Source organism: Nicotiana attenuata, unplaced genomic scaffold, assembly GCF_001879085.1.
Source record: "Nicotiana attenuata strain UT unplaced genomic scaffold, NIATTr2, whole genome shotgun sequence".
In the NCBI taxonomy this organism is placed as follows: domain Eukaryota; kingdom Viridiplantae; phylum Streptophyta; class Magnoliopsida; order Solanales; family Solanaceae; genus Nicotiana; species Nicotiana attenuata.
In genome coordinates this window covers 57,897-84,523 of record NW_017672294.1, presented here as the reverse complement: position 1 = coordinate 84,523, position 26,627 = coordinate 57,897, and the positions used below count along the sequence as shown (strand labels likewise).

Here is a 26,627-nt window from a genome sequence, read left to right as displayed (position 1 = left end):
TTCCTCGGTTTGACTCGGATTAGCGGATTGGTACGATTTGTCGGTTTCATTTGTACACCCCTAATTAGAGAACTAGAGAAGCATACTATTTTAGCCTTTAACTTCAATGTTTTTTAGGAAGGAAATGAATATCTCAAATACGCTATAGCATTAGAAAATCAACAACATACTTTGGAAAAGTCATTTTGTAATTATCACTCTTGCCGCTATATTCACTACAAGAAAAATAGCTATTAGTAACAGAAAAAATAGTCACTATATATTTGATTTTGGTCCCCTAAAAGTTCATAATGACCAAAAAAATCTGAAAGTCACTCTTTCGTTATAGGCTCCTCCACAATTCACTCACACCAAAAATTCCAAATTGGGCTAATTAAAATTCTGAAACTTCATAATAATTAAATCTAACACATACTTGATCGTCATACGAAAATACATGTACTAGATCCACTTACACTCTATTTGGATCATTATTTCCCATTGTTTTATAATGTATTGTATTGTATTGTATTGTATTGTATTGTATCGTATTGTATCGTATCATTTTATGAATATAATGTTTGGATAGATTGTACTGTTTGTTATTGTTAAATAATATTTCGTTGTTCGATTTGACTGTATCGTACTATACTGTAACTGATAAGTTTACTAAAATATCCTCAATTGTTTAAATATTAAATTTATCAAAAATTATACATAAGAATAATTTTAAAAAACAAAACAAGCAGAACAAAAGAGCGATACAAAATAAGGCAAAAAGGGAGCACAACTAAATAGAATTGAGTTAAAAGCAAATTAGGAGAAAAAATAAAACAGAAGGCGGCAAAACACCTTTAACATTGGTGGCAGAAGTTCTGAAAAAAAATAAAGTAGGTCATAGGTTGGAGATTTGGAGTTAAAATAACAAAAAAAGCTAAAGGGTAAAATAGAATTGTGGAGTAATAAGTTAGGGCATAATTGGAAAGAAAAATAGGAAACAATCCCACCACACCAAATCGATTGTTTAAAAAAATGGGACTTTTCATTGTTCCGGAACAATGAATTTAACAATACAATACAATTAATTTTAATGAAACAATCAAAACAAACATTGTTTTGGGATAACAATACAATACGATACAAACGGGAACAACCATCCAAACAAGCTGTTAAGGAAGTAGGACTATGGGATAAATAGTCGATTCTTTGATTTAATTGTTTATTAACAGTAAATGAATTATGATTGTAATAAAAGCAGCAGATTCAATGCATCTCAATGAACTGTTTGTAGAAATGATTTACACCATCATTTTACTTAAAAAACAATAATTATTTTTTATACAAATATTAATTGATAATCGTAAAAGAGTGAGAAACAATATTTTAATAAATAATCAATACACAAATAGCGTAAAAAATCTTTAATTAAGTATTTGGGAATGAGCTATAAAACAAGACAACCTCAATATTTCATCTTGTTAGTCTTGTATACAAGAGAGACAAAGAACCCCTCTCTCTCTCTCTCTCTCTCTCTCTCTCTCTCTCTCTCTCTCTCTCTCTCTCTCAAATATAGGAAAAACTGTATCCAGTTAAATATGGAAGCTTGCTTTCACTGGTTATGTCTTCTCTTATTTTCATATGTATTACTGTTATTTGCACAGAGAGCGATCATTCATCTCTGGTGGAAACCAAAAAGAATTCAAAAATATTTTTGGAAACAAGGAATCAGAGGTCCTAAATATCATTTTTTGTTCGGAAACCTCAAAGAAATTGCAAGTTTCACTACTCCATTATTATCTCGCCCTTTGACTTTCTCTCATGACATTCTTCCTAGAGTTCTCCCCTTTTACCATCATTGGAAGAAAATCTATGGTATTAAATTTTCCAATTAATTTCTCTTTTATGATACCTTGTCATTTTTATTTAATTTGTCCTTAAAGGAACAATTTATTTGCTCTACTACAGTCAATGCGCTTGTTTATAGTTTAATTCTACAAACTAATTTTGGTGGTATATATATCAAATAAATATTGTAGGTTCAACATTTGTTATATGGTTTGGACCAACGGCTCGTGTGACCATATCTGATCCAGCTCTCATTAGGGATATTTTCGTCCTGAAATCAGAGAGCTTTGAGAAAAATGAGTCACCCCCTCTTGTAAAGAAGCTTGAAGGTGATGGTTTATTGAGTCTAAAAGGAGAAAAATGGGCTCACCATAGGAAGATTATTACTCCTACACTCTACATTGAAAATCTCAAGGTTAGTCATACATAAATTGCTGTATTTTTTCAAGTTAGTTGTCAGTGTTTAAAAAAAGTATACGTATAAAAATTTCTAATTCTTAGTACATTAATATTAAATTTTTCTACATATATATAGCTAATGATTCCGATGATGGGGAAGAGCATGAGGGAGATGTTGGACAAATGGTCAAAAATGTCGTCAAATTGCGGCAAGGTGGAAATTGAAGTCTCAAAAATGTTCCAAACTTTAGCAGAAGATGTGATTACGCGTATTGTATTCGGAAACAGCTACGAAGATGGACGAGCCATCTTTGACTTGCAAGCACAACAAATGGTTTATGCCACTGAAGCTTATCAGAAAGTTTTCATCCCTGGATACAGGTAAATATACAATTATATATTACAAATATTCTTATTAGTTAGTGACTGAGTTCTAAATTTAATATTTAAATATATTTAATGAATTTTAAATAGTATACACTGTTTGAACAAAAATTACTAGGTTCGGTCGAACCGGTTGTTCGGGCTTGTGCCATATATAGAACCATATATGAAGAATAACGCGTTATGATTTGGTAGTTAGTGTTTTGTGCAGAATCTTGAAACAATTGTAAAGTGAAAAAAAAATTGTTTTATATTGTGTTATGACAGGTTTTTGCCTACTAAAAAGAATAGAATTTCTTGGAGATTGGATAAAGAGGTTAGAAAATCTTTGATAAAGCTTATTGAAGAAAGAAGAAAAAATTCGGAGGGTACTCAGGTGTTGTTGTCAGACGAATGTCCGAATGATTTATTGGAAGTAATGATCAAAGCTAGTACAAGTAATGAATATACAACAAATAGTAGTTCAAATATTACAGTTTATGACATTGTCGAGGAATGCAAGACCATCTTCTTTGCCGGCAAACATACGACGTCAAATTTGCTGACGTGGACGACCATTTTATTGGCCATGCATCCTCAGTGGCAGGAACTTGCACGTGAGGAGGTTTTGTCTGTCTGTGGATCACGTGATACCCCATCTAGAGACGACCTCGCCAAGCTTAAGACGGTAATTAAGCATAAATTAATTAAAGTTAATTACACTATACCTTTTGTTTAATTACCATGATCATGCTTTTTGTTAAAACAATCCAACACTTTGGTCTATGCATGTGGTAAAGGTAAACCGTAAACAGACCAACACTTTGTTCTGTCAGATAATTCTTCACTCTCTTTTTGGATAAGCTTTTTATATATTTGTCTTACTAATTACACCGGATCATCAAGCTTTTTGATTTAAATGCTTATTAAAAGTAAAGAAATCTCAAATTTCACTATTCGCTTTACTCATTTATGCGCCCTTCATATTTTCTCCATAAAGAATTTACCAGCATCAGATGTTAACGCTGTTAAGTACTAATCATAGGACAAAAATGTACATTGTTACCATATATGAAGGTTAAATATTACTACCTACTATAATAGGTTACTTACCATAATTTTAAGCTATCTAACCATACTTGTTACTGTGAATATTACCTGTATTATTTAAGTGACCTATAATAGTGGTAAAAAAATTTAGATTTTTGTTGTGGTGCCTTGAATACAAACTTGTGCAAATTTTGATATGTGTTAGTTTTAAGGCCCGTTTGTCCATAAATTTCTTTTCAAAAATGTGTCTGTCTATTAAATTTTTTAGGTTTTTGCAAAAAAATTTCGAAAATAAGTTTTTCAAATTTTGACCACTTTTTCAAAATTTTCAGAAAATGTCTCTTTCCCCACCCACAAAAGTACTACAATATTTTTTTAACTGAAATGCATATCTAAGCGTAATTTTAAATTTCAAATTCCATTTTTCAACTTAACTCCAAATATTATTTTTTTTCAAAAATTATAAGTTTTATGTCTAAACGCCTACTTAGTTTCTTAAGATGTCCACTCATGTTGTAGTCAATATTTTTGATGGCATGCAGCTCGGAATGATCTTGAATGAATCCCTGCGGCTATATCCACCAGCAGTGGCAGCAATCAGAAGAGCCAAAATCGATACACAATTGGGGAATTTCAAATTACCCAAAGGGACAGAGCTTCTTATACCAATTATAGCAATTCATCATGATCCAGCATTATGGGGACAAGACGCTAATGAATTTAATCCAGCAAGATTTGGTCGAGGAGTGGCACAAGCAGCAAAACACCCAATGGCATTTATGCCTTTTGGCTTAGGCGCCCGCCGTTGCATTGGACAAAATTTAGCCGTTATGCAAGCTAAATTAGCAATAGCTATGATTTTGCAACGTTTTTCTTTTGATATTTCTCCAACTTATCAACATGCTCCTACTATTTTAATGCTCTTATGTCCACAATATGGTGCTCCCATTATTTTCCAGAAGTTGTAGTTGACATACTTATATATATATATGTTCATGCTTGTACAAATATAAAATTTTCCAGATCAAATGTTCTGTGTGTACATTGCAAATCCCCAATCTCCCTCTTCTAAATCTTTATAAAATTTTGACGATCATCCACTGTTTTGTTCAGCAGTGAATAACCTGACTGATGATATAAGCACATTAACAACAGACCTGATGACTAAAAAATAAAAACTATGAAAAATAAGATTAATTTACTGCAATAAGTATTTCGTTGAAATGTTTTTGTAAAACATAACAATTTGTTTTTCTCAATAATTGAGTTCCAGCTAATAAGATGGGTTTATTGACTTTAATTGGGCCTGACTGGAAGCCCATCAAAAGTGTAGCTTTCCGCTTATTTCGGCTTCAGTTTCTTTCAGGGATTCCAGAAAGAAACAAAGATATATTGCTAAAATGAGCCCAATGTCTTATCCCTTTTATTCCAAGAACGTTTTGTCATTGCGTGCCATTAGATGTTAGGCAAGTTATACATATGGCCGTCCCAGAAACTATTTGCATTCGGTAGCTAAAAAATACATAAAATATGTATAATTATTGTATATAACATATAGAATGTTTATATATATGCAAAAGATATACAAATATATATATATATTTTTTAGGCTATTATTTTGAGAATGGATATACAGTGTCATTTTCCCTAGATGTTAGGCAAGTTACACATTTGGTCGGTCAATCATAAATAGTTACATCAGCTAATCAAGTATATAAATATTATACACTGATTGTGTATTATATATATATATATATATATATATATATATATATATATATATATATATATATATATATATATAAAATCATTGGTACCAGAGCATGTCTCGCATTTTTACTTTTTCTTAACAGTAAGTGAGAAAAGATCATGTCAGCACACACAGTTATCGGAGCCTTACTCCAAGAGGGGACTTCTGCATTAAGACCACCATACTTCAACGGACAATATTACACTCACTGGAAAGCTCGAATGGAAGCTTTCATCAAGTCTTATGATGTCAAAGTATGGCGAGTCATCAAGAAGGGTGACTTTCCTCTCCTACAGTCCAAACCAGAAAAGAAACCAGAAGGACATGTATCTACTGAATCCTTTGATATTGATGATTATACTGATGAGCATATGGCGATCGTGCAGATAATTTCAAAGGCAAAAAGATATAAGCGGAGAAGAATTTGAGAAAATATCAAGTTGTGGCACAGCCAAATAAATGTGGGATACCAGTAAAGTAAAAGAGACAAGGATAAACCGTCTAATTCGTGATTATGAGTTGTTTCAAATGAAGGAAGATGAATTCATTGAAGACATGTTTGGACGATTTAGCAAAATAGCTGGAGATCTAAAATCCTTTGGAAGACCATATTCAAGTGGTGAACAAGTCAGAAAGATTCTAAGAAGTTTACCCGCTTTATGGCAATCGAAAGTTGTTGCTCTTGAATACGGAGATCTCGACAAACTATCATATGATGAACTTCGTGGAGACCTTATAGCCTTTGAGCAAACCCATCTCAAAAATCATGAACATGAAGAGAAGAAAAAGAGTGTTGTTTCTAAATCAACTATTACTGAGTCTGAAAGTGAAGCCGAAGAAGAAGGAGACAAACATCAAGATGATATTGCATTATTTTCTAGAGTTGTCTCTAACACGACGCGAAGAAGAAAGAAAAATGGAAGAGTCAAATCAAGTTCTAGAAAAGGTAATGAAATAAGTGAGCAGAAAAACAATGATAGAAAGTGCTACAAATGCGGAAATTATGGTCACATCCAAGCCAACTGTCCAGAACTAAAAAGGAAACTATCCAAGGGCAATCGAAAGAGAAAATCTTCCAGCGTATGAAGTGATGAATATATGCCAGATAAAAACCATAATGGAGTTGCCAACCTTTGTTTCATGGCACGAAGTGAGACAAGTGAGAAAAGAAAATCTTTTGGTGTCTGGAGTGATGAAGATATATCAGACATCGATCATGAGGAATCTACAAGAAACTGTTTCATGGCCCCAAGTGAAACAAGTGAGATAAGATCTCATGACTGTGATAAATGTAATGAACTTCAAAGTATCATAGAACATGCTTTAGAAGATATGAGAAAAATTCTTGATGAGCTCATGAAGACTAAACGGGAGAAGAAAAACTACTTGAAGAATATAACAAGTTGAAAAAGAAAAGGAAGGGTGGGATATTCTACTCGAAGAATATCAGGTTGAAAATGACTTACTTCAAGAAGAAAATGTGGAACTTCGCAAACAAATGAATAGTTTGCACATATCTTCCCGTCACCATTTTGATCGGCCGAACAAGCGGGCTTATTTTTCCAAATTGACTGACAAGGGATCTATTAGTAGACGCCCTACTTCAAACAAGTCGACTCAAGAAAGCCTCAAGTCGTCTAAGGCACCTGCTGGTAAATACTCTACTTCTTTTGTTACATGTCACTACTTGGTAATTTTGGACATAAGGCGTTTGCATGTAATTATGCCAAAAGTCATGATAGATCAAAATTTATTTGGAGACCTAAACAGTTACATGTATCTCCAATTATACAAGCTACTAACCATGAAGGACCCAAAAAGGTTTGGGTACAAAAAACAAACTAATTTGTTTTGCAGGAATTTCTAAGTCCAGCCATAAAAAGGATTAAAGATGTTTGCATATTGGCTGGTCGAGGAACATGCTTCAAAGTTATTACATATTCACAGAGGATGAAGTAAATACGACGTATGATCTAAAAGTGTGACTGGTATCACTAAGATTATTCTTGAAGTGAATTATTTGTGTTATAGCACTTTCTTGGTAAGAATACTAATACTTCACTCAAGACCAAGAATGTTATTTAACTTTGAAGCCACTTCTGCACATGAAACATTTTGGGCAATACTCAATAGCTTGAAGACGAAAGGTATGGATCTCTATTATTCGCTTTTATTGGTTTATGTTCTGTATCTATATTAGAGGATACCTTATGTGAGATATAGAAGGAAGAAAAATCAGTTGTTGATTATTTCTATATTTTTTGTTTCAAATGCTTGCCAAAAGCTTGGAAGGTACATATATATATTTCTATTGATGATTATCCTTACTTTTGCACATGTCATATTTTTTAATAAGAAATAGCGCATTTGCTGTGATCATCGATGCGAGTTTTTATAGTATTTGTTTGACATTTTTTTGCAACAAGCATGATCTTTCACATTTAGTTTGACGCCTCAGTTGAAAGCAGTCTTGAAAAGAAAGCATCATTTTTGCATAAATTGTCATCATTGGCTTATATGTGCTTTAATGTTTTTCATTGGATTTTATCTTGAATGAAATTCTGTCTAGCTATGGGAAGGAAGAAAAATCAATTTTTGGTTATCTTATTTTCTTTGGTTGCAATTGTCTTGGTAAGACTCTTGACATATTCCTTATTCATCACTACTTACGATTTTATGAAATTCAGAATATTAGCTGTAGAGAAATCTCAACATGCGCATTTTTCTTTATACTAATATTTTTCTAAGAAATTATGAATAAGGATGGAGAACTTGCAGTGAATAGCTTGCAATAATATGACACCACTAGTTGATCTAGACAGTCATGAAGAAGAATTAAACGATGAATGCTGGATTCTAGCAATGCAAAATCTATTAAGCGAAGCTGAAAGAATCAAAAGTATGGAAATCCAGTACCAAATAAAGGAGCTGCGATCATGGACATCTAAAGCCTGATAAGATTGGTAAGGTTGTGAAAATTATGTGTGAACTTGTAGCCCAAGGTTTCACAACAAGAAGGTTTGTTTCTTCCTAGAGAGTTTTGTTAGAACATCATTTTTCATGTGCATATTACAAAGTTTGTAAACTATTTTCGTATGGATGTTGAAATATTCTTCTAAATGGCTTGAAAAAATGCATAACATTATTCTCTAACCTCTCTCTGGAATTGAAGGCTATTTGAATCACATTCTCTTGTGGCCAAGACTAGTTATCATTTGAAACAAATTCATGTTTATCATATGATGATTATTCTTTCCAAATATGCATTTACAAGAGCATATTTTTTTTGGTAATGCTAACCAAAAGCATGTCAAGCATTTTTAAACCTCTAGAAGATGATCGGTTTGGAAATAAGTATGATGGAGAATTAACCTTCATCTTCACATTCCAAATAATGCGAAGCAAGGAGAAATTCGGTAAGTCTAACGATCAAATAAAGCACCAAGGTATCACCGACTCTCTATTTTTATGATAAATATTTTGGTATACCTGATCCCATAATATCCCTTTATAGTGCCACAAAAGATTTTTAGTTGCCATTCCAAATTATGGATTATTATATACAAGAACTAATTGCTTTGATCTAGTAGGATATTTTCAGATGCAAACCTTGCAGGCAACAAAGTGGACTGAAATAAAAAAATTGGGATGGAGATTTTTAAAAAAATTCTCATGTCATGAAAAAGACAAAACTAGAGCACAAGGCATAACACATGTCATTAGATTGCTTGTGACAGAAAGTATTTTGAAAATCTGCCTGGAGGACATTGACCATCATCTTGCAGATATTTCATCACATTTACAAAAGAAGTTCGTATGGTAATGATGTCATCTTGTATCATTTCGTAGCAGTAAGTTTTCAAGTCTTTGATAATATATGAGTGAGTCACAAAACTTTTTAATGGCTCAAAGTTTTTTTTTCTGCTACTCTATATGTTTTGTAAGGCAAATAGTTTTCCTCTGTTGTTTAAAAGCTTGTCTTTTAGACCGTATAATTTTTTTAGCCTTGGGTTAATGCTTTTAATTGCATGATCGTTTATAACTCCTTGGATGATTATAAGTTATAGTCATACTTTTAACTGGATATGTGAGTAGTATGTGTAATTGTCTGTATGTTATTTATATCTTGTCATACATACGTTTTTGCATATTCCCTACATGTTAATTCACCCTTTTGATGATGACAAAAGGGAAAAAAATTAATATGTACAAAAGTTCGAAAACTCAGGAAGAAAGTATGGAGTCAGGGGGAGCATAACTGAGGAATGCGTAGAGTGAGGGGGAGTTCACACTTGATGTACTACATGCATTTCGAGAAGAAGACTTCAGGGAAGTAACCCGTTTATCTAGCTTATCACTGCCTTTAATTAAGTCTTTGATTAAATTTTTTTATTTTTTACTCAATGGTTTGCCATCATAAAAAATGGGGAGATTATTAGCTTCAAGGTTTCACGTATTAATTTTGATGATAACAAACCAACATATTATTAATCAAAGAACATTTACTTGTGGTAATCTTATTTTTGTACAGGTTTATTCAAGAAAGAAGATGTTGGTAAAGATCCAAACAAATATGGGAAAGAGAATATCATGTTAAAAATTTATCAAGGAAGATTATTTCAGAGATTTAATCTCCAAACGTCATAGAAGGAATAATATTTGAAAGTGAAATTTCAAATATTGAATGGCTTACTACAATATCAGAAGAAGAATCTATGAAAATTATGGATGGAAAGTTTTTAAACATCTTGAAAGGAAAGTTGCTAAAATCGTGGAGAAGATCTACTATTTTGTGGAAGGAATATACTATATGGAAGAGATACTACAAGGTCAAGGAAGAATATATTTTTTATGGAAAGAAAATATATTATGTGTATAGTATAATTTATATTATGGATAGAGATTAGTTTTCAAGATCAAGAAAGGAGTCAAAGATATTTTGAAATCTATCAGAAAAGGAAAGAAGTACAAGGAGGCAAAGGAAGAGAATCTCATCAGTATCTAATCTTTAAAGGAAAGAGAATCATGCTTACACCGAAAGAAAGACAATTCCTCCAGTACACATGGAAGCGTCCAAGTCTTGATGGCTTACATGGAAAGAATCTTTTATACAAAAAGCATTAAATAATATGGCCTTGATTTTTGGAATTGTAAAGGAAAAGATCTCAAATCATGTGATATCAAATTTGTACAAGATGGCTTGAAGTATGGATACTCATTTATGCTCAAAGGAAAGAGTAGTTACTTTTTCAACATCAGACTTAATCGAGACAAGGATCGAGATCATATTCAAAAGAGCAAGAAGCAATAAAGGAAAGTTGGAGCAGCAACAAAGGAAATCCTTTTCCAAAATTAGAAGACCGCTGCAAAGGCTAGAATATTCAACGACCAAGTATAAAAGAGAAAACACCTACAACAGCAAAAGTGCGCAACCTTCTATACAATTGTCTACCCAACTACAAGTTCTTCGTTCTACTCTTAACAAGCATTGTAATTCACTTTTAGATTTACTGTGTACACAAAAGAGAGAAGAGAGACAAAAATATTGGAGAGGCAGTGTGTCCGAGAGGTGGTGTCATTGTTTGTTTCTTTGGTAGCAAGTGAAAACCAAAGGGTCGTTGTTGGTGAGCGAGTGAAAACCAACTCTTGTTCGTTGTTGGTGAGCGAGTGCAAAACCAACCCTGTCAACGTTGATGGTGATCGCTGAAAACCACAAAGGCTGTACTCAATTCAGTTTACAAAGAGCTCTAAAAGACAACACTCTTGCAACCCAGAGGACTGGATTAGGATTCCACATTGATTCGGAACCAGTATAAAAATTCCTGGTGTCATTTACTTTATCGCTTTCATATTATATTTTGTTCCTTTAATGTTTATTGTGATTAACACTTGTTTAAATCGAAAGGACTAATAGTTCTGTGCAGGCTGTTTTCGCATAAGTCGACTAGGTCTGAAGAGTAGTCGACTAGAAATTTAAAAGGCTACAATTAACCCCTCTTGTGTGTATATATATATATGTATATATACAAAAACCATAAACTTTTTGGCTATTACAGAGTAACTTTCCGAAGATGTTTACAATTTCCTTAAACAGGGCTTTGAAATAATAGAGTTCTTATCAACACCACTATTTAACAGCACTAACTCATAATTGTTCGAAATCATTCAACTATCAAATACTGTACATTCTCAAATCAAAAATCTGCTTGTAGAATATTGCTATAAAACTCATCACTCTCATGCTAGACCTACAGTCTATAGCATTACACGCTCCACATTTATGGACAAAATACCAGTATGTACCAACCCAAACATTACAAATTTCTCTAGAATCCAGAAACACAGATATCTTCATATCTGTCTGCTCCTAACTTCTATTTTCCCATAGTTGATACAAGAGTCAATAACCTGTTTCATCACTATATATATATAGTCACCTCGTCCTAAAATTTTAACCCTAAACAATGATCAAACTCGGTCACTCAGATTCTGTACTGTCCTCAGTTGGATAAACCTGCAAAGGTAGCATTAGATTCTGTACAATTTAAGATGAGATGGTCACATGATTATGAAATTAAACAATTGTCTACCTGTGGGCGTTTATCTTCGCTGAAGCTGACAGTCCTGAATTTCAACTCTCCTCTGCTGGTTGTAAGTTCATCCAAGATCTCAGCATCACAAATTTCTATTTTGCCTTCTTCAGTTGCCTCCGTTTCCTAATAAATATTTGACAGTTTTATTATAAGCTGCTAGATATCTTTTAAGACATCAAAATCCTAAATAAAGCAGACATGAGATTACCCTGAAAGAGAAGCTAAGTGCACGTTTTGGGGTACCAGCAATTTCTTCATACTCGGCTGCATCGAGCTCTTGCAAATGACGAGGATGGAACAATTTGGGAAGCAAATGCTGCCTTATGCTTATGAGGAGAAAGAATGGCAAGGGGAATAGAATGCCAGCTATGGGAATCCAAGTGACTCCAAATACCACAAGTAAATATACAAGTTGGAATACTGTGAAGATTGCCATGCATCTAAATGGTACTGACTCCACAAAAGATGCATGTACCCCTTCAAGAACCCTGCCATTATGATCAACTCAGGTTAGTTCAACAAGTCACATAATTTTTCATAATGTTAAAAAAGGGCATATGTTATTGTTTGTGTGTATCTATTTGTGATATAAAATGTAACAGCCCACGGATCACTGACGGCTGAACTCGGAAGCGGATCACTATGAAGCTTGCCCTAGGCAAATCCCAAGTTAGGGATCATAAAGAGCAACATTAGAGGAATTCAACTATTGAGGCACCTTTTAGTTAAAATAACTACGAGACGCCAAGGGTTTGGTCAAAGTGAACAATACCTCGACAGCTAGGCCTCAACCGTCACAATATGTTACTTTTTACTTTTGTAAAGGGATCATTATATTTTTGGGTCGCCCTAAAGATAAAGCCGGCAAAGGTATATTTTTGTGTATATTAAGTATAAATATACATATAATATACAAATTATATACATAATCAGTGCTAGTTAAAAGAACAAGGCTTGATATATTTATTTAAGCACTTCAATCTTCATATATCACAAAATAACTTACTTAAATCTCCTTCCAGGGGTGATGAAGAGAAGCAAGATTCTTTCCCATAGTTGATTTCCTGGCAAGCTATCAATAGCCATGTAGGCGAAATATCCCCAAAGAACTGAGGTTGGTATCTTTTTTATTACTGGCATAGCACCTACTGATGCTGCTACTAGTAGTGACTGCAATAGATTGCTCACTCTTTGTTCATTGACTCGAACGGGCAAGTAAGCATCAATATGCTTCTCAGGATCAAATTTGCCATTTGATTTTTCCCCATTTCCATTTTCAATTTCATGTTTCATTATTGCCTCTTTCAAGTGTTTCAATTCTTTAGCTACTGCATTCTGCAATAGGCATGAAAGAATAAAATGTGTCAGTCTCAGTATTCGACGCTAGCATTGTTTGAAACAAGAATAATGGTTAAAAGTTGGACAAAGTGGTTTAGAATTAGGTTTATCTAACTCAAAAATTGATGCAATTATGAGAAGATAGACTTACAACAGGAGAACTATCTATCTCTATGAATACAGCTTGCATGTTGCCATAGATTTCAGAGTTGCTAGCTTTTCTCCTGATACACTCTTTTGCACTTTGAACCATCTTCTTCCGAATCAGCTGGTTAGTAATACATGAAGTGTTTAGCGTTCAACGTAGCAGCACTAGAGGCAACATAATAGGTATCTTAATAGTCATCGACAAATTTAATCATATTTACCTGTTTCTTAAGAATAGCCAAACTTTTAGTGTGCATAGGGGATTGTGGCAGGACACCATTTGAAGGAGGCAATCCAATCAAACCACATAGCAAAGTCTGAGGAGACAGTATCAACCCTTGTCATTAGTCTTGATTATTGAAATATAGACATATAATTAGAAAAAAGTAGACGAAATCTACAGATGATATGGTTACCATAAATCCCAAGAGTAAGATATCATAATGATAAGCAGAAGGATTCTTTAAGTTGAACTCCTTTTGTTGTGCCATCTGAGAAGCAACACTGTGATCGAAAAAATAGAGTCCTGCTATCATCACAGCCGGTACTATGGCAGCAAATATGTATGCTGGAGGAACCTTCCCCATATCCTGCAGTTTGAGTTATGAGTTAAAATTTCAAGATATCTCATTACTAATTGAAGGAGTAATAAACTTTCAAAATTATTCACACCTTCATTACAGTCCAGTGATATAAAGATGCAGATCCCCAAGGAAGGGGACTATAGAGAGTTCTAGGAATTCCAGATGGAACTTTGTTTGGGACGATAAATGAGAGAGCTGACCACATAAGAACCATTAAAGGAACTCCATAGTCCGCGATGAAGCTTCTAATCCAGCCTGATTTAATATGAAAAAGAAGATGTGATCATTAGAAACATATATTTTCATTAAGTGACAACACACTGATACCATGTTAGGATTACAAACCTGTGCCATACCACCACGACCTTGCTTTCCTGCTCTTTAAGGCTGTGCAGAGAAGGCCAAAGGTAAATATGATTCCAAGTAGGCCATTTGTATAAAGCCAATGGAATTGATTTTTCTCTGAACTTGGGTCTTCGTATTTAGGAATATGAAACTCGCTCACTAATCCCTACAGAGTTACATTTCAAACGTAATTCTAATTAAAAATCCATTCTTTCATATGTACCAAGAGTCAAGAGTTTCTTAAAAAGAACTTTTTGTTTCTGCAGTTAGAATACCTTAATTGCTTCTTGAATGAAAAGCACGGCGATAAGCATGCCAAAAGTCTCCCCAGCAATCCTTGTAAATTTACTAATGATAGAGCAGGCATTAAATATTGCTAGAAGAAACAACATGAGAGCTGTCCAAACACAAACCCTGCAAAATTTACATCATAGATATGAGAATCATGATTTTTTTGCCTATAAAACAATCTTATCTGAAATTTAACATATTAATATAACATACCATCCAGCCCAAGCCAAGTAAAGGGACTGTCCCAATTCTTCTCTCCCTTTAGCAAACTTGTATAGGTAACTGTACATAATAATAGTAGGTTCTGCAACTCCTAGTATCATAAGAGGTTGCCCGCCGAGTATTGAATGAATGATACCACAAATAGCTGTAGAAGCTAAAGTTTCCACAGTACTCAAGCTCCCGTCTATAGGAAAACTTATATCAGAAATGCATTTGATTGCTTTTAGAAATTGGATTTCATCAAAAGTTAGAAATGTAAAAGAACCTGTATCTCGGCTCAATTGTTCTCCAAAAGCAATAACTGGAAGAGCAGATGCGAAAAATATGTACGTAGTTGGAGCCAATATCCTGGTATATACAAACAGAAGTAGCAGTTAGATTAGAACTTAAAAGCAAGAAACACATAAACTATCATTTGAAAAACATGTTTAAATAAAGAAAAATAATACTATACCCTATTCCAGATCTAATTCCAGCAACCCAATCCTGCTTGTAGCAAGAAACGCGTCCTCGAATATCCTCTGCAATGCCTTCAAATGGAGTTCCGAAACGACTCTTCATCTCTGCTGAACCAAAACAAATAATAAAACCGAAAAAAGAGTATTCATTAATCAAAATACGGAAAAGTTGTTGCCATGTGACCAGGAGGTCACGGGATCAAGCCGTGGAAACAGCCTTTTGCAGAAATGTAGGGTAGGGCTGCGTACGATAAACCCTTGTCGTCCGGCCCTTCTCTGGACCCCGCGCATAGCGGGAGCTTAGTGCATCGGGCTGCCCTTTTTAATATACATGCTATTAGCAGTTGTCGTTATCGTCAACTTATTCTGTTATCTATACATAATAAACAAAGACTGACTTAAATAATGAAATACCTCAGCCGGGACAGGTCTTCTTTGTTTTTTTCTATTTTATTTAATAATGGCTTTATTCATCCATAGAAAGGATCGGATTGAGATAATGGATCGATCCATTAAGGAAGGAATTGACATTTCATTTGAGTACAGTTGGCGAGGGGTTAAGTTGAGGGTCTTCGGTTCGGCGAAAAAGAATTCTGAACTGCCTGATAAGGATAAGGGAGAGTCCGGATAGGAAAAATGAGAAGAAAACTCTAAAGTTAACCAGAAAAAATTAGTACTATTGATATATCTAAGGCACAACATGCAGTAATCTTGTTCTTCATGAGAGACTTGCTTTTGTTGTTTCTATCCAGAATTTAAATTTGATGGGTTCGACATCTATGTTCTTACTACTTAACACATTGCACTTTGAAATAATGGTTAAAGATCTAATATTTGTTGAAACTTTATTATTTTTTTCACATATATATCCATAGTCCATATTCTGTTGATTGCATTCTCGATCTGCCATTGGGTATAAATGTGGACAAAAAAAAAAGGCCAACCCGGTGCACTAAGCTCCCGCTATGCGCGGGGTGGAGAACTGCCGGACCACAAGGGTCATAAATGTGGACTGACATAAAAAAAGGAATGTGCTTAGAAAAGGAAAATAGCAGAATGACTGGACTAGGGGGATGCATCTCAATAATATTTGGTTTTATATACAAGATTTATAGAGATGTCATGCATTCATCTATTTTTCAGAGATTGAGTGGATTGAAAGAACTTTTACTTACCTGAGAATTGTCTCACTTTCCCCAGAAAATGGCTGAAAATTATGCAGAGGAAGTTTTTCCTAGAGACTTTTACTTGTTTCTCAGTAGCTTATAGTATTTCCTCGTTTAGGAAAACCAAACTACTTATATATAAGAAGAGAAATGAGCTCTTATTTGCTAGTGGGGACTTAAACACCTTGCCAAAACTTGTATTTTTGTGCCATTACTTTTTTGGGAACAGAAATTCTCTGAAACTATACACTAGAGCACAACAATTGGCTAGCTGGCAATGTCTCTAACAAGAAGACAATTTAATTAGTTTAAAACAATAATAATATAGTGGTGTAATACTCAAGCGTCAGGCATGACTGTCAGAGCTAATTTTATGATTACGATTATATTAATCTAATGCCCTTTCTTGATAAAACAATAACAACAACAAACCCAATATAATTCCACGTGTGAGTTTTGAAAAGGGTGTGTTCACTGACCTTACCCCTACCTTTCTTGATAAATTTTTTGTAGAATTGTTTTCACTGCATTAGGACATTGCAAAATTATAGGAGTAGTATATGGAACCTTGTAGCATATCAAACAAAATGAGGACATCTCAACTCGTGACTGAACCCAGGATATTGGATTATTATTGATGGGTGTGCGAACAAAGTAGCTGAAATCTCTTAATAGTGTGAGGCCTTTTGGGGAAATTGTGCGGGCTTGGCCCAAAGCGGACAATATCACACCATATTAAGAGTGTATTTGGGCTAGTTTAGCCCAACAACTGGTATCAGAGCCCAGGTTCAGCGGGACGAGTATGGAGATGGCGAAGTGATGGTGCGGGGCGGCACGCACACAAGAAGAAGCTAGTTACGGGCTTCGGTTGCCATAATATTCTAACAATGTGGGTGGCCCACAGTAATCTCGAAAACTGACTTATGGATCGTGATAGTGGGCCACGTGGAACATAGTTCGAGGGGGAGATTGTTGGCCGTGCGAACAAAGTCCCACATTGGTAGCTGAAAAGTTTGGGAGTCTACATATAAGGTGTAGGGATCTCTTAATGGTGTGAGGCCTTTTGGGGAAAACCGTGCAGGCTTGGCCCAAAACAGACAATTTCACATCATATTAAGAGTATATTTGGACTAGTTTAGCCCAACAATTATATTTTCAAGTTTAACTCGTTTAAAGAAAGATACTGTGATTTATTTATTTTCGGCCTACGACATACTAATGGCATAAATTGCCGCTGTTTTAAGAAATATTATTGAAACATATGATTGGTTTATAAATCTAGAGCCTTCGACGGTGACACAAATTCACCATTTTAATATACATATGCATATATTCCATGATGATGAAGAAGATCTTGGTTATATCACCATTCATGTTTTATTCATTTGTTATTTATGAGTTGTACTTACTTACCATTGATTTGTAAGCACCTGTGACTAGCACAAGACTACGCGGAATGCCAGATAATATATGTACCTATGGTTCTTAAAAATAACTAAAAAAATTATACAATTTTGTCTCATTACAAATACTTTATAAATTATTTTCTGGCTAAGAATGGAGTATCTCTCACAGCAACTTTTTCTCCTCCTTTACTTTTGACTAGAAAAACTGTAAATTCAGACAAGACTAGAACAAGCAATACCTAACCCCATTTGCTTTGGGGGAAAAGTAACAAGTTATGAATACTATCATTTACTAGAATTTCGTCCAATGTAGATAAATTTACCACCGAGTAGTAGTACCTTTTAATTAAAGTCATATCCAAGAAAAGTGAGTTTTTGTATGTGGACGGATTCCGATTTCAATGTTAGCAAAAAAAAAAAAAAAAAAAAAAAAAAAAAAAAAAAATAATATCATCTTTTTCCATTCCTAGCCAGGAAATAATATGAAGCCATAAGTAAAATAATTGAAATTTATACAACTTTCCAAGGACTGGTAGTACATGGTCATGAACCATTATAATCAGATTTACAAGCTGGTATGAAGAATAAATACAGTATCTGTTTGAAGTTTACATAAATAGGATTTTAAGTTTTAACTATCATGAACAAAAGGTAGCTTGAATCTGGAACGTTGGGGCGTCTTCAATGCCAGGCTTCGTCTTCCATAGCTAGGCAGCTTCAAGATCTGCGCACAAGGTGCAGAAGTATAGCATGAGCACAACCGACCACATATACTTAGTAAGTATCTTAACTAATATCCGTAAAGTAGTGACGAGATTTATTATTTCCATCTTCAATTTTCCAAAAGAGAATGAAACATTAGCTATGCACAAAAGTTATCTAATCTAAAACTTTTTCAGCCGGGGATTATGCTATCTAAAATGAGGTCAAATTCAAACTAAATGAAGCATCAACAGAATCAAATGAGAGCAACTTGACATTAGGGGACCAATCTTGCCCTTTTTCAACTATAGTCAAAAAACAAAAAAGGGCCTATGAATTCGTTGTCAAAATGGAGGTTTTCTGGATCTCACATTCGAGACACTTTAGGTTTGATACTCGTTCTTAATGTTGCCAACAAAATAGTTGGATAGCTCCAATAAATTTCATAGAAATTAGACTAATTAATGGAGGGGAAAATTAGCTCTACACCAATTAGATTCTCTAGTTCTAGTAAGGAAGGTACAAGCATTTGCTTCCTCTTGTTCATGTTGCTTAACATTATTGAAGGACACGAGAAAGAGTTATGGAGATAGAGAGTGGAATAGTTGGACTAGGAAACCACCCCCCCCCCCCCATCCCAATGGCCTAAAATAGTAGGAGAAATATACAACAACAACAAACCTAGTAATAATCCCACAAATGAGGTTTGGGAAGGATAGAGTGTACGCAGACCTTACCCCTACCTCTCAGGATAGAGAGGTTGTTCCCGGGAGACCCTCGGCTCAAAGACAATTGATCATGCCCAACTATGCCTATAAAAAGGACTAAGCGATCGTTGCAAATATAATCCGGGTTACAAGTCCGGAGTCGAATCCCACAGAGAACTAAGGCTTAGCTACAGTTGTTCACTATCACCAAGAATACAAGCTTGAACAATTCCTAACTTATAGATATTAAGATTCTTGTGTTTAACTAACTAACTAACAAATTAAAATAATAAATTAACACTAAAGATACTACAGGTTGGAGAAAAGATTAAGGAGGTCTAGAGTTATGATTTTCCCAATTGTCGGAATCCTTCCCGCTATGTCTTCTATAATTTCGCCTAAGTATTCTCTACCGATCATGAGCGCTCTGCGTGTTGTAATTCTCTCCCGAGTAATTACGATAATTTACTAGACATACTCTCCCGAGTTACACTAGCTGGCTTTAATTACAGCTCACTTAGATCGCACCCAAGGTTTCGTTATCCCTAATCCCACCTTTAAACCCTTGGTTATTGATTCCTCACATACGTCGGGAGTGATGTTGTTCAACAACTACCTAAATATGCACTCTCTCCCGAGTAATACATACTAAATAGGCACAGCTAATTGAGGATCCTATCAATTAACTACAACATGAACGTAGTTGAACAAATAGAGAAAATACTGCGGCTCAATTATATAAAAACATAACAAGAATTTATCCTACAAAAGGTTCCATCAAAACCCTAGATAACAAATTAGCTATTCATAATAGTATGTAAAACTACAATACTAACAGTCATAACCAACAATGAAAAATAGGAAGAGGAAGGAAAAACTCGTAGAAGAATTCCCCGCCTTGCTCCTATTGTGTCTCTGCCTCCTTAGGTCGAATCTGTGTCAAAAATTGGCCTCCTTAGCCTCCTTAGGTCTAAATTATGTCCAACCCCTTAAAATACCGTTTTTCCATGTATATATACCCACTAGGGTAGGGCCTAAACAATTACACTTTCTCCTAGACAAGAAAAAACACTTTTCCCGGGTTTGACTAGCGCGGCCGGGCTCGTGACCGCGCTAGTGGCCGCGCATATTGCCTAGTGTTCTGCCTGACGAGCGCGGCCTGAGCGCGACCGCGCTATTGACGCTCACTTTTCACCCTGTTCCGCTTAGAATTTGAAAAAACGTAAAACATGAAAGTTGTAGCTCTTTGAGTTAGCTTTCCAACCATATATATTGTGGAGCCCAAATGGAGTTCTGAGCAAAATGTTATATCCATTTTACTAGACAGTGCACAATATGCCTTCTCGATTCTTCGTTCGCTCTAACTATCATCCGTTGACCCCCAAACACGATCCCGGATTAATTCCTTGAGCTTTTACTTAGACTTCAAAGCTCCAAATCACTTGAATTCATTTCATAACATCTACATAGCTCGGAATCACTCCTACAAGGCATAAAACACACCATTAGTGCAAAACACTAGCGATTAAAGCTCAAACTCAATTAAAGTGGAGTAAATTTGAGTGTAATAAGCGACTAAAATACGCTATTATAGCCTATCATCAACACCCCACACTTAAACCATTGCTCGTCCTCGAGCAATCAAACTACACTTTACATAGACACGACCTTTTTTTTAAACAATTCTCCTAACTCATTACACCAAGAATATTTAAAATAGACTAAGCACAAAAGCGTAACATCTTCACCTCAAGATTTGACTCACAAGTACCACGCATTATTAACAACTCACCCACTTACTCTAACATAGAGATCACTGATATTACCTTTCCTTCATGAATCAAGTGCCCTCACACAACAAAAAAGAGTAGTTCCACACAATAAAATTTAAGAGCACTTAGGAACTCAAGATAGAAAGAATTCACTCACTCTCAGAAATAACATTCATATGCCACAAAAGATGCACCATGGGCTTGCCCGTAGTGTATTACTCTACTAATCGAGCTCATTCAGTCTAGGATCAAGTAGGACTTTATTTGGTTGTAATGTAGGCTGCGAGACGGTTAGGATACATTTAGATATAAGAGTAACTACACCTCCCTAAGCACTTTAATACATATACTTTAACATTCAAGCCCATGCTTATGTCAAACCAAAACTCCACCTTCACATCAATGTATATTACCCCATACTTCTTTAAGCACAATTACATCAAGAGTCACCACTTATCAAGGAATTTCTTTTTTCACAGCAATACAACTATATATTTTTTTCAATTCAAGTGACTCTTACTTGTTCAAAGCAGTGCACCTTTCTCCTATTTCATTAGTTCCACTCAAAAGCCAAACCAGCCACCCCACACTTTAATTTTTACACAGCTCATAAACAATTCAAGTGCTCATGAGAGGTTACAATGGTTCAAATAGGTGGTTAATTCAAACAATGGGTAAGGCTTGTAACGTGGTTGCCAAAAACACAGGATTACAGGCTCAAAGGGGTTAACTACAATACGTAACAATTAGGCAAATAAAATATACATATCTGGCTCAACAAAGAAATGCCTATATCACTTTCAAGACTGAACAAAACTACTATTTCGCTTTGCAAACACACTGGGCAAGTTCTAGGCATCAAATGCACGCACAGAATAACACAAAACCTTACACACACATATGGCACATAACTCATTCAGGATTGGATTCATCAAGACACTCTAGTCAAAACAGTTAAGCAAATTTAAAATCATACAATTTAAGGTACTTATACAAGAGTAAAAAACTGAGCCTAAGCGTCACAGCCAGAGTACTTACTCTTCTCAAGGCATAACAAAGTTAAGAGATATTGCTTCAATTCAAAACACAACACAATGGCTCCTACTCCCAAAAAAAGATTATCTACACCCGGTTCAAACAAAACCCTTGGAAAGAACCGCGGCACAAAGAAAAACCAAGGGGTAATTGCTACACTACCTAACAAAAAAAATCTTTTTGTTTTTTTTTCTTTCGACTTAAATCCCTCAAGAAAATTGTCTAATAGATCCATCATCGGGAAAAGTCCAATCTTTTAAAAAAAATATTTAATTAATTAAACTAACACAGCTAAAGTAGCATAGAAAGTCACCCAGACAATCTCCTCACCCCACACTTAAAATTGTGCATTGTCCCCAATGCACACCATAACTAATAAAAGGGTAAAAGAGACTCCCTGGTAGGCCAAAGGCCGAAGCACTAACAACTCATGGGATACTCAGACTTCTCCCAAGCTTGGTCCTTCGTGCGGGTACCTCACACTTAGTTCCAACCATTTGGTTTGTTGTTGCATCCTTCCAATAGCTTTGCGTTCCATGCTCCTAAAAATCAAAAATAGACACTACAAGAATAATACAATAAAAAAAAATAAACTAAATTAAAAATATATAAAAAAAATAATGCTGGGTTGCTTCCCAACAAGTGCTTGATTTAACGTCGCGGCACGACGTGAATCACTTTTTGCCTCCACCTCGAGCTTATGAATTGAACCCCAAGTTTTGATTCAAGCTTATGATTATGGTCATGAGGTGGTGGAACGAATCTAACTGGCCAAAGAAAATAATGTGTCACGACCCCAACCCCGGTCGTGATGGCGCCCAACACATTGCTAGGCAAGCCCGACCAATTATCAATCACAGCCCCTCTCTTATAGAGTTCATTACTCATTTAGCAGAATTTAAATACCAATTTAACATAAATAGGAGTCTGAAACAGTAGATAAAATATGCGGAAATCATAATAACATCACTACATAGCCCACCGATCCGGTGTCACAAGTCAAGAGCCTCTATTACAAGTCTTTAAACAGCCTAATACAGAGATAGTCTAAGAATACTGAAAATAAAGAAGATAGGAGGAGAAATCGGGTCTGCGGACGCCATGCAGCTACCTCGATGGCTCCGGTAAATGATGAGCAGGAGGAAAGCTCTCTCTATGCCTCGGGAACACCTGGATCTGCACACAAGGTGTAAGGAGTAATGTGAGTACTCCGACCCAGTGAGTAATAATCATAAATAATGGCTGACAGTAAGAAAACACGTAAAGGCACTAAGCAGTTCTATATCAAAGCAGTAAATCAACTTAAAACAACAAAATAGTGAAGAAGTCAAGTAAAATCACTTTAGATCAGGTAAAACATGTAGCTTATCAGGTATTTAACAAGTATAAATCCGTTCCTTGAACACAGTAACCATATATCTCTCACAATAACTGAAACCAAAATAATCGCTGCGGCGTGCAGCCCGATCCGTTCATCGCTGTGGCGCACAGCCCGATCCATATAAATAGTCAACTGCGCTCACTGTGGGGTGTGCAGACTCCGGAAGGGGCTCCTACAGCCCAAGCGCTATATTGCTGCGGTGCATAGCCCGATCCACATAAACATTTGTTGCGGCGTGCAGCCCGATCCATATAAGTATTTGCTGCGGTGTGCAGCGGATCCATAATATATATAATATCCTCACTGTTGGGTTCTCAACCCCTCTCAGTCATTTTACTCACAGCCTCTCGGGCACATTAATATAAGGTAGGGATCTCAGCCCACATATTTCCCTCGTTTAGGATTAGCATTGATATAACCGGTTCACATTGTTTAAACAAATAAAAACATGACTGAGGATGTGATTTTTAATAAATAAAGGGAGGAAAATCAGTCATAACGCCCCTAAGGGTTCTACAAGTCGGCACAAGGCCCCAAGCATGGCAACTAGCCCAAATCATAATGATAATAATTAAATCTCAGTCAAAAATACGGTGAAATCATCAATCGGGATGGACCAAGTCACAATCCCCAGTAGTAATGGACCCCACGCTCATCATACAGCGTGTGTCTCACCTCAGTATAGCACTACGTTGTGCAAATCCGGGGTTTCAAACCCTCAGGACACCATTTACAATCATTACTCACCTCAAACCGGCCAAAGCTCTAGCTCGCTATGCCCTTGCCTCTCAAATCGGCCTCCTCGCGCGTCGAATCTAACCAAAGCCAGAGCGAATACGTCACAATATGCTAAGAGAACAAAGCCCAAGCGAAAACAATAAAAAATATATCAAAATCTCGAAATTAGCAAAACCCGAGCCCCGGGCCCACTTCTCGAAACTTAGAAATTTTCACATCAACGGGTTCCTTATCTCGCCACGAGTCCATACATATCAAAAACTCTCAAATCCGACCTCAAATGGCCCTTCAAATCCCAATTTAAAATTTTGAAATCCCAAGCCCCAGTTTTTCCCTTTTTAGCTAAATTTTCATGAATTTCTAGGTTAATTTCACAATATAATCACGTTTTTGGTTCGTAAAACTTACCTCCAATCAATCCTCTTCGAATCCCTCTTCAATTTCTCCCAAGGAGCTCTCAAAATGTTCAACAATGGTGGAAAAATGACTTAAGCTCGCGGAATAAAATGTTTAAAAACCCTTCTGCCCAGCTACTGATTCCTTCTATGCGATCGCGGCCCCAGGCTCGCGATCGCGAAGAGCAATATTTCAAGACCTCCAACTTGACCTATGAGAACGCGACCTATTTCATGCGAACGCGATGAATGTTTTCCCAGAACTATGCGAACGCGACCCTCCTGACGCGAACGCGGAGAACAACTTAGCTGGACCCTCAATTTCCACTACGCGAACGCGGACCACTCACTGCGAACGCGAAGCTTCACCATTTAACTCTCTGCGATCGCGAACTCCCAAACGCGAACATGATGAACAAATCTGAGGCCTCCCAAATTCCTTCTATGCGAACGCGGGGGACCTCCCGCGATCGCGAAGGTCAAAATTCCTCTGCAATAGCTACTGCTTTTTCTGCAATTTCTTAAGTCCCAAAAACCTTCCGTTAGCCATCCGAAATCACCCGGAGGCCCCCGGGACCTCAACCAAAAGTATCAACCCATCCTAAAACATCACTCAAAATTGTTCCAATAATCAAAACACTTGAAACCACACCAAAACCATCAACTTACATCGAATTCAAGCCTAAGTTCTTCTAAAACTTCCGAAACACGCATTTGATAAAAAACCCAACCAAATCACCTCCGAATGGCCTGAAATTTTACACACACATCTCAAATCACATAACGAAGCTACAACAACTCTCGGAATTCCATTCCGACCCTTGGATCAAAATCTCACCTAACAACCGGAAAGCGCCAAAATACCAACTTCGCCAATTCAAGCCTAATTCTACACCGGACCTCCAAAACCACTTCCGATCACACTCCTAAGTCACAAATCATCCCCCGAAGCTAACCGAACCATCGAAAATCACATCCGAGCCCTCTAACACATAAGTCAACATCCGGTTGACTTTTCCAAACTAAGCCTTCCTTAAAGAGACTTAGTGTCTCATTTCTTACCAAATTCACTCCGAACTCAACCCAATCAACTCAACCACATAAAACACGGATAACGAAGCATAAAGAAGCAGAAATGGGGGGGGGGGGGACGGAGTGGTAATTCATGAGACGACGGGTCGGGTCGTCACATCCTCCCCAACTTAAACAAACGCTCGTCCTCGAGCGAGTCAAGAAACATACCTGAAGCCTCAAATAGGTGAGGGTATCTGCTCCGCATCTCCCGCTCGGTCTCCCAGGTAGCCTCCTCCACGGGCCGACCTCTCCACTGCACCTTCACTGAAGCGATATCCTTCGACCTCAACTTTCGAACCTGACGACCCAAAATAGCCACTGGCTCCACATCAAAGGTCAAATCATCATCCAACTGGACCGTGCTGAAATCCAAAACATGAGACGGGTCCCCAACATACTTCCGAAGCATAGAAACATGAAATATCGGGTGCACACTCGACAAGCTGGGTGGCAAAGCAAGCATATAAGCCACCATCCAATCCTCCTAAGCACCTCAAAAGGCCCAATGAACCGCGGACTCAACTTCACTTTCTTTCCAAATCTCATAACATCCTTCATGGGCGACACCTTCAGCAAAACCTTCTCACCAACCATGTAGGACACATCTCGAACCTTCCGGTCCGCATAACTCTTCTGACGCGACTGCGCTGTACGAAGTTTCTCCTGAATCACCTTCACCTTCTCTAAGGCGTCCTGAACCAAATCTGTCCCCAACAGCCTAGCGTCGCCGGGCTCGAACCAACCAACTGGAGATCTACACCGTTTCCCATACAAAGCCTCATACGGAGCCATCTGAATACTCGACTGGTAGCTGTTGTTGTAGGGAAACTCGGCAAGAGGCAAAAACTCATCCCATGAACCTCCAAAATCAATGACACAAGCACGCA

At 36.3% G+C, this 26,627-nt stretch overlaps 2 protein-coding genes across 2 annotated transcripts; one reads left to right on the top strand and one right to left on the bottom strand.

Annotated features, from left to right (window-relative positions):
• The first annotated feature begins 1,462 nt into the window (after positions 1-1,462).
• On the top strand, positions 1,463-4,659 carry LOC109212633 (cytochrome P450 734A1-like). The gene is made up of 5 exons (XM_019376300.1): positions 1,463-1,851; positions 2,016-2,239; positions 2,360-2,604; positions 2,875-3,274; positions 4,179-4,659. Exons 1-5 carry the CDS (start codon positions 1,575-1,577, stop codon positions 4,602-4,604), a joined length of 1,572 nt encoding a protein of 523 aa, XP_019231845.1. The 5' UTR covers positions 1,463-1,574; the 3' UTR covers positions 4,605-4,659.
• Positions 4,660-11,467: 6,808 nt separating this feature from the next.
• LOC109212630 (boron transporter 4) lies at positions 11,468-16,657 on the bottom strand. The gene is made up of 14 exons (XM_019376297.1): positions 16,540-16,657; positions 15,361-15,469; positions 15,172-15,254; positions 14,898-15,090; positions 14,669-14,807; positions 14,394-14,559; positions 14,137-14,303; positions 13,881-14,054; positions 13,686-13,781; positions 13,469-13,585; positions 12,986-13,314; positions 12,188-12,467; positions 11,977-12,102; positions 11,468-11,900 (listed from the first exon to the last, which is right to left on the bottom strand). Exons 2-14 carry the CDS (start codon positions 15,465-15,467, stop codon positions 11,865-11,867), a joined length of 2,013 nt encoding a protein of 670 aa, XP_019231842.1. The 5' UTR covers positions 15,468-15,469; positions 16,540-16,657; the 3' UTR covers positions 11,468-11,864.
• Positions 16,658-26,627: the final 9,970 nt, after the last annotated feature.

Coding starts and splice junctions, on each gene's coding strand:
- LOC109212630 (XM_019376297.1), bottom strand. CDS start 15,467: ATGAAGAGTCGTTTCGGAACTCCATTTGAAGGCATTGCAGAGGATATT. Junction 15,255..15,360: donor GGAATTAGATCTGGAATAGG/GTATAGTATTAT, acceptor TGTATATACCAG/GATATTGGCTCCAACTACGT. Junction 15,091..15,171: donor ACAATTGAGCCGAGATACAG/GTTCTTTTACAT, acceptor GTTTTCCTATAG/ACGGGAGCTTGAGTACTGTG.
- LOC109212633 (XM_019376300.1), top strand. CDS start 1,575: ATGGAAGCTTGCTTTCACTGGTTATGTCTTCTCTTATTTTCATATGTA. Junction 2,605..2,874: donor GTTTTCATCCCTGGATACAG/GTAAATATACAA, acceptor GTGTTATGACAG/GTTTTTGCCTACTAAAAAGA. Junction 3,275..4,178: donor ACCTCGCCAAGCTTAAGACG/GTAATTAAGCAT, acceptor GATGGCATGCAG/CTCGGAATGATCTTGAATGA.